We start from the raw sequence: 8557 nt of genomic DNA, 5'->3' as shown, positions 1-8557 counted from the left end.
TACCAGACTTCAAAACTTCTGCTTAAAAAATTTCTTCAACTTTTGCATTGCATGTAAAGTTATACTTAAGACAATTCATTGCTCATGTAAAAGGGTTAAAATATTTTATTTGTAAAATGTTTCGGAAAAAACGCAAATGATTGAAATTATTTCGAGGGTGAACCATTTTTGTTATTGCGAAGTTTGAACCCCCATCAGAATACGCCTCATCACAGACATGTTTGCCATTATTATAAAACTTTTATTCTACAAACCTATGTGAAGAGTATCAAAATGTGTATATGTCTTGTTGGTCTTATTTTCGATTAGTTCAGGGAGTTCATCTCGCGATGCTGCAGTATGTAATCAAAATAACAGAAAGCGTATCATATAAATAAGACAATCTTTTCCATATCTCACGCTGAGCACTTGACATGCACACAACTATTTGATAGGCCCTTTGCAGCCAGAAAAAGTCTGTCGAATTAGGCAAAATGACCAAGTTTGAGGCCCCTAGAATTAAAAGAATGGGATTTTATGACTATTTGAGTTGTTAAAAAATTAAGAAGACTTGTACGGAAAAAGTTGTTGGACAGCAAGAGGTTGCTTCGAGCAACACTTTCCACAGATATCCCCAAAATTGTCCGAAAATTCAAACTGTTGTATCAACGTATTCTTTAATGACAGGGGCCTCAAACTTAGCCATTTTGCTAGTTTCGATACGCTTTTTTCCATTTCTGACTTTCTTTAAGTTATGCCCATAATATAATTTTTCTTTATAAAAATGTTGGTCACGTGACCCCGGATGCAAAGGACCTATCATATTGTCTCCGTCATTCACTCATTGTTATTTTGAATAACAATCAATAGGTAATCATCCCAAGGTGAGATAATCAGTTCATTCTTCTTCGATTTCACTCGTAGAATGGTCAGCTCATTTTCTGGGTCAATATCACGAACTGTGTTGTTGGCCATCGATACTAGTGCTTTGCACAAGGAGGCATGTAGGAGTGTGTTGGAGTTGTCCAGGTCCGTTCTTAAAGGGATCCCCTCGGAGTTCACCACTATGGTCCCAACCACCCCTTTGTGGCTTTGTATACGCTTCAAGGCGGCTTCAACTTGGGAAGAAACTTGGGAAGACATGCTTCTGTAAAGTAATGTTAAGAAATAAATAGTTGATTCGAAAAGCAACTGTAAGCCGAAAACAAAGTAGCAAAAGCCAACAGATACAGCAACAACTGAAGAAAAGCAGGGATTTTGAAACCTTAGTTTATAACCGGTAATTATTCAATCAAACATATTCTTTGTTAGACCTAATTTAGGGCTGGTTTGAAAATTTTATGGGACTCGTAACCACAAATGCCTTGGCATAAGGAAAAATTATATAAACCACAACGTGAATAAGTCGCAGTTTGAGTTTGTGCTTTAGTTACATTGGTTACCTTTTTACAGAAGACATTTCCTGTTGTTGAAGTATATTCATTTCACAATACTTTTGAATATCAGTATGCTTAGCTTGATTATTTTCATATATATCGTCATCTTCAGTTTTGATTTGGACAGTTTTTTCACGGTGCACATTTCTGAACACCTGAGGTTTTCGTACGCGAAATAAAATGCCTAACAAAAAGATAAGCCCACTAAGTATTGAAAAGTAAATTTCTAGAGTAAGACGGTTTTCTCTTCACCTTGAAATTTACCCCGCCGATATTAGTCTTTTGAACAAAAACAAACTCAGCACTGGTAGGTCAGAGTGCCCACGCTGGGAAACAGGGTTAAAAAAATTGTTTCGTTTACTCGACGAGCTGGCGGACTTTGGCTCACCCAGCAATGTTCTTTAGACCTTAGGGAATAATAATGGGGTGGCAGTGGAGCTAGGCAAGTGGGCCGTGGTAATTTTATTTACAGCATCTGAAAGTACACCTAAGTGTCTATGTGTTTTTTAACGTGATTTTCACAACAATCTGGGACGAGGAGTGAAAAAAGTTTATGACCTATAGCCATCAAAAGATTTTGTCTAATAATACATAATTTTCCCAAGATTGAACTCATGCCACGGATAACATGATGATGTTTATAATAAGTCGCGTGATCAGATTATCACGTCATAAAATTCACAAAAACGGAGAAAGTCAATACGACCGAGTACATTTATCTATTCACGCAATCTTAAACGTCTTTTTGGAGAGGGCATTTATATATTTTACATTTGTTCTTATTTTTGTATAAAGTTCCCTTCACTTATCAATTAAAAACTATTGAGAAAAATATCACAATTCAGACAGAAGATACAAGGCTTACATCCAAAATAAAATAAAAATATAATTATGTTGAAACTTAAGTTGCCTGTAGCATTGGGAGGTCGCGTCTGTAAACGTAAAAACAAGCTTATAAATTTTCTAGGTCTATCTCAGGGAAAAATAAAAGTTTTCTCTGCTAGATGGTCACTGCACCCATTTAGTAATTATTTAACCTGTACTTTTCTCGTTCGTAAACGTGAAGGGTCGTTCATTGTGCCCCTACCCACGTATCCTCAAAAGTATTTACTTAATAAAATATGTTTGATTCTTAGCATAGTCGCTATACAACTAGTGGTGTAGTGCCCACATTAGCGTTGCCGAAAACTGCCCGCTCCAGAGTTTCCACTGCCACCCTAGCATTAACTACCAAGGTCCAAGGAATAATTCTAGTAAAGTTAAAATTTGCCAGCTCTCCAAGTAAAGGGGACGGCCATAGTGGGTCACGGGCACCCGGACTATGGTTGCCACCTTGCCGTTATGGCTGCAACAGCTTAAAATGCCTGTTTAGTGGCATGTGTGCAACAGGAAAAGTAATAACTGATCGTCTAGCAACAAAGGGAAAAATACAAAGACATATAAGTGAGTTGAATTAGACGTAAGATGGTTAGTGTTTTCATGTCAGGAATTTAAAACAAAGGTTTCAAAAAATTGGGCTGTTTTTCTAAAGCAAAAGAAGATCAAAGATTATGTCCAATGGTGATGCATCAAATAAAGGAATTGGAAGTTTTTCAGCTGTGAAAATCAAAACGCACATAAACAAAAGAACTCTTAGAAACAGAAAACAATCGTTCTGAATAACAATAAGGTGCTATCGAACTATTCAATCATTAATTCCACAATTACACCTGAAGTTAAATATGTAAATAAATTAAGTTCTTATTTTTCCCGGGATTTTATAGAAAACACAATTTAATTCTCAAAATACAACTGCTAAATGTCGACCACGAAAGGAAAAGTTTAGTTTTAAAAAGTGGTGTTTTTCTAAATACTCTGTGTAAACTGCTGTTCCACGGTGTAGTCGATTACGCGTGGGTCTTTTTGATCAAGTTATGTAATTAAGCCGGTTTGCGCTTGAAGCCTAAACACGTAATATTAGCTGCGTTCGTTCTTATTTCTGAAGAATATGCTAGAAAAACATATAGCTGTTATGTTGTATGGTTCGACAAATTTAGTAACCTGTAAAAAGGCGTCTAAGAAACCTATTGTCATATAGGAAAGTAAATTACTTAAGTCATCATGCTTTTGACTCAGCGGGAATCGGTAAATTAAGCTGTCTGTATTTCTTACCTTATACAATTACTGCTAGGCCTCAAATCAGACTTCAATTCAATTCAATTGGCTTCAAACTGGATAATCTTTCAGCAGGAAAGAAGTTACTGAACTATCATGTGATAAATGATGAAACATACACGGTCGTTTTTTGGTTATAAACACACTGACGTAGATATTGCCGGGTCAGTGTTGTATTGTGATGCAGCAAAATCAAGACCTTTCACAATATGGTGATGATAAGTAGCTATGCCTTTGTAGAGTACAAAGGTTGCTTTTCACGGTTGCCATAGCAACTGTGCTCACTAGACCATTATGAGAGACTGGTTAAAATAATATTCACTATTGCTTTCACAGAGCAAATTCAAAACAAAATATGCCTTCAGGCTACTATTTTTAGCTATTTTTAACTTAATTTATCGATTTACAATAATTGAAGAAATCGCTTAATTAAAAATGTAAATCTTGACCGAACAAATTCATTCAGTTTAGCTGCGACCATGGCGACCATAAAAGGTGACCTTGGTATAAAATTTATCGCGAGTATGAGAGACAATGGAAAATTGTAATAAACATCCATTACTGCTTGCATGAGAGTCGCATATCGGCAGATTTTGTCACCTTTAGTCTACCTAAGGACATTGACCGAAGTAACAACTATTGAAATTCGAGCACGCCAATTTAGAAAATTCACGCTTTTAGCAAACGGAAGGAGCGTTATTTAACAATTATTGCATTAAGATGCTTGGCTTGTAGCACCGAAGTTGGTATAATCATTTCATATCTAACAAGGGCGATTTTATTAAATTGAGAATCGTCTGGACGGTGTGGACATTTCAGTTTGATGTAAACGAATTGGTGTATGAAAAGGCAGAAAAATGTTTGGCGCCCCCGTTTGAGCTGAATGAAACATACGAGGAAAGCGAGCAAGACAGAGTTTCCTTCAGAAGTATCTTTGCACGATCCCTTCTACAACCGTCTATATCCTGAAAAACTGTGAAAATGAACGACGAAGGTTTTACCAGATTATCCAAAGTAATAGCGTTGCTAAAAATCAATCGTCGTGTGTAAGTCAAATTAACGAAACAAAGAAGAGTTTACTTGACTAAGCGGCTGTCATCATCAAGATCGACATGTTACTACAATTTTTCACTCAAAAACCATCAAGCTCACAGGATTATCAGAGGAAAAGGCCCTAATGTAAGGTAACAAACGTTACTCAAGCGCTAATATAGGAAACTTTTTTTTTTTCACTTTCCGAACGAAATTGTGTACATTTTTGGGTCTGTTGTTGAGTCTTTTTGCTACTCTTTCCTCATTCAGTCACTTTTGTTGTACATTTAAGAGCCGGCCTTTCAATTATACATATTCCGGCGTATCAATCTTTAGGTAGCTGAGTTAATTGGTGACATTCCAGTTTCCTGGAAAGCGTTGCCCATTATATTTCATAGTTTCTGCGGTAGAAGCCCATTAAATCTGCCGTTCTACACGGAAAGTACACGGCCTTTACCGACGAAAACTCTTAATTAAGGTTTATGTCAGTCACGTTGCCTTTGACGTCCAGTCCTACAGTGTTTATGGAAAACTTCTGCTGGCAAGAAAGAACATCCATTCAGTTACAAACCCTGTTTAAAAACAAATTTTCTTACAATCGTACTGTTTTGCTGTACTGTTCATTTTGAAATGAATTAAAATTCAAGGCCAGTATCTGTATCTGAATTTACTAGTACCGTGGTTAGCAAACGGGAGGGCCGTATATGTCCACGGTCATGGAGGTAACGAGCTCCCCTTTCAAAAGAGACCGAAGACCAATATCCTCCCAGTTCGTTTCCAAGCTAGCTTAGCTAGTGAGACTCGCCCGACTTTGTGAATAAACAAGAGCTGCGGTAGTTATCAAGGCAACCGCGACGAAAAAAAAAAAACAGGAGTAAAGTTATTCCTTACAAACATGTTGTGAAGAAGAGAACACAAATTATTAGGATACTTAAATGTTCTCAGTTCTGCGATACTGAACCAAGGGCAACCAACGGTGGTTTTCTTTCAAATGCTTCAAAACGCTATTTTAGGTTATCTCGCGTGTTTTTAACGCTCTGCAGGTTAATTTTAGGCTGCGTTTTTTTTAATCTTGATCTGTTTGGTCATTCCAGGGGAACTTGAGTGATTTCGAATTTGTCAGGGCTATTTATTGCTATTTCCAGAAAACCTTAAGTCTTATTACCTTTCCAAAAATCATAGCTGACCCTCAAGACAACTATTTTTTATGAATCCGGATAAAACAGGCATTAATTAAACTTTTCATGTCACGAAAGTTGAAGGTGACAATTCTCCAAAGAGAATCGGAGGGGATTAAAGTGCTTTCGGAACGGAAAATTTACCGAAACTATCCCTTTGGTGCCCCGACTGAGCCGTACAGTTACACCATAGCAAGAGATTATGATAATATTCTTAGCCCAAGCTGTGATAGGGTTCAATGCTCTTAATCACATGTCGCGGCTTTCACTCACACACACAAACACACATGCCCGGAAGGTACTCCCTTATATGCGCTATATAGGTACATGTGGCAAGGGTATGCATGGTTTTTCAGCCATTTTGGTCATAAAGACGGTATGGCTTTCGCACTCTAGTCTTGAATTAAAGAATGTTTTTTTGGAAGAAGTTACTCTTTCATCATAATCGATAAGACCATCAACAAGACCTTTCATAAATTATGTTTAGGGCAACTGTGCCAACAACGGTCATGATATTAATAGGGTGTCGAATTATTGGTCAGGTTATAGTTGGAGTAGAAAAATAGCTGATTTTGGTGATAAATTGGGTGAGGGTCTTGGGAAGTGGGGTACACTTCCCGACCCAATTTTTGTGGGAGTATCTCCCGGGTATATATGACATGATGGTGCTTAACTGTTGCGGAACGCACACGTTATTTAATCTCCTTCACCACTTTTAATATTTAAATCAAAAGCCACATAAAAAGAAAAAAGAATGGAAAATCGTTTCCAGGAGAAACAGAATGAAAAGTGCTGAGTGGTGTCTTCAGTGATTAGTAACAGTAAGCGGACCGTGTGGTGTGGAGTACAATTCAGAGAGTAATCGTGGGAAGTAATTCCAAATCGGAGGAGCACACAGCACGAGGCCCATTTGAAATTACGAGCACGATTAGTCTCTGAATTGTACGACACAAGGTCCAATTACTAATTTATCGCATCAAGAAAAACAATTTGAGATTTGTAAAGTCTTTAAGGGACTTCTTTGAGCTAAAAAGGCAGTAGTGTTTTCCACGTTCCCTACAGAAATTAAGAAAAAAAAATGTTCCTGTGGGGAGCTTTTAGCAGGAAGCCGTTAATTAAGGCGCACGTGATCGATGTGTAATTTGCAAAAAGTCGTTATTGAATACCGGTAACCTGACACCCACCTGATCCGTCACCAATGACGTGATAAATAGGCGCGCTAAGAACCAATCAGGATCGAAATTTTTGTTATGGATACGATTATACTTAAAAAATATTGGATCGGAAATAAAGCATTCTGATTGGCCAATCTTAATTGTTGTCCCTCTAGGCCATCTAAGTCGTGTGATAATTAGGGCTCCTGCATTTTCCTTCTACTGATCAAACCCTTGTTTCTCGTGATCCCAGCCTGTGTAATTGGCATGAAAAGGCTAGGAGAAGCCCCAAATCTATCACCACTGGGCTGAAAGCTTTACACCTGTCTTCATAGCAGGTCTTCAGACAGAGGTTAATTGATTAACTTTTTTTGTCAAGGGACTTAAATATTTTTTTCCAGAATCATACACCTTCCTAGTCAATACTAATTTTACGCCAATCTCTTAACATGGCACAAATTAATGATCGATTTTGCTGATGTACTGGCGAAAACGGTATATGGAGGACATTAACAGAGAGCGGTCTAATTCTCACATTAACATTCAGATTTAAGTGTCAACAGACAAATTTTGACGCTGAAAGACTGAGTGAAATGAAAGTGATGTTCCTCGTGTTGCTTCCCTAAGAAGTTTCAAGGATACTGAAACACAGTGACAGACTCAAGCGGATCGTCGATTAAACTGAGCTACATATCGAATCATGCTCCACGAGAAAAGAATATGGATAACTGTTTTGGTAAGGAACATAAATGCTTGATTGTCTGCCTGTGGAACAGTTATGTAGCTGAATATAATTAATTAAACTTATCATAAAATGTTACAGAATGAAAATCTTCTTTTTTTTCTCTCTTTTCAGAACGTTTTGTTATTTTTTTCGTCGAACACATCAGGTACGAAAATTAAACATATTTAATTATTATTACTTTTTATTGTGAGTTCCGTTGTCAAATCTGCTTCCTGTCTGAACGTGATATCAGAGCATAAATATTTAGAATGAATAATCGTACAAAAACAGCATGACACATTGTGAGCAGAACCGAAGAATTTTGAGGGCTTCACTTTGAGATACTTGACTTCTCTTTAACCAAAGTGTATTATGAAACCATGCCTCCTTCTACTTTGTTGTGATATTCAGTCTAATATGTCGAAAGCTTAAATTCAGCTTAAACTTGATGTTTTTTTGGTCGAGACAGTTAACCGTGGCTCTGATAATGTTTTTTGTTTATTCATTCAAGTGTTACTGGTACCAGCGATTTCGTAATCATAATCTGGGATTTTTGTTGCTAAGTAACTTGAAGGCGACTACCGTCGTGGGCCATTCGATGACATCTTTCTCTAGCATCCAGTCTTTCTTGATAAAAATAGTTTTCCTCAATAAAACCAGTTGTGCGACGTTCTTACTTATTGCAAAACAACTACACAACTACACAACGTGAGCGAGCTAACGTCTCTGTTCTTAAGATTTTTTCAGGGTTGAGCATTGAGGGTTCTAGAAAAGTAAGAATGGAAAATATTGCTCTCTGATCCATAAAACTAGACTGAGTTTTAATTCGCACTTCTGGGGAAAGACGGACTTAAAGAAAATCATAAATGATCTACCTTCTCTAACAACTAGCTGAATTTC

The 8557-nt window shown here is 37.2% G+C and overlaps 2 protein-coding genes across 2 annotated transcripts in view; one reads left to right on the top strand and one right to left on the bottom strand.

The window, feature by feature from the left end:
• Window positions 1–87: 87 nt before the first annotated feature.
• LOC149110451 (dynein light chain roadblock-type 2-like) lies at window positions 88–3796 on the bottom strand. The gene is made up of 2 exons (XM_089291952.1): window positions 3567–3796; window positions 88–1126 (listed from the first exon to the last, which is right to left on the bottom strand). Exon 2 carries the CDS (start codon window positions 1120–1122, stop codon window positions 817–819), a length of 306 nt encoding a protein of 101 aa, XP_089148078.1. The 5' UTR covers window positions 1123–1126; window positions 3567–3796; the 3' UTR covers window positions 88–816.
• Window positions 3797–7653: 3857 nt separating this feature from the next.
• Window positions 7654–8557, top strand: part of LOC110052438 (phosphatidylinositol phosphatase PTPRQ-like) — a 57798-nt gene continuing 56894 nt past the window's right edge. Inside the window, exon 1 of the mRNA XM_020758572.2 lies at window positions 7654–7669. Coding sequence (XP_020614231.2) covers window positions 7654–7669 — 16 coding nt within the window. The remainder of the gene's footprint in view (window positions 7670–8557) is intronic.

The sequence above is a fragment of the Orbicella faveolata genome, unplaced genomic scaffold (assembly GCF_042242905.1).
Source record: "Orbicella faveolata isolate gen_17 unplaced genomic scaffold, um_ofav_v1 contig_24, whole genome shotgun sequence".
In the NCBI taxonomy this organism is placed as follows: domain Eukaryota; kingdom Metazoa; phylum Cnidaria; class Anthozoa; order Scleractinia; family Merulinidae; genus Orbicella; species Orbicella faveolata.
Note: the sequence above shows the minus strand (reverse complement) of the source record. Positions and strands in the feature narration are given on the sequence as shown.

What these genes read in the sequence shown, in the direction of transcription:
- LOC149110451 (XM_089291952.1), bottom strand. Translation starts at nt 1,122, where the DNA reads ATGTCTTCCCAAGTTTCTTCCCAAGTTGAAGCCGCCTTGAAGCGTATA.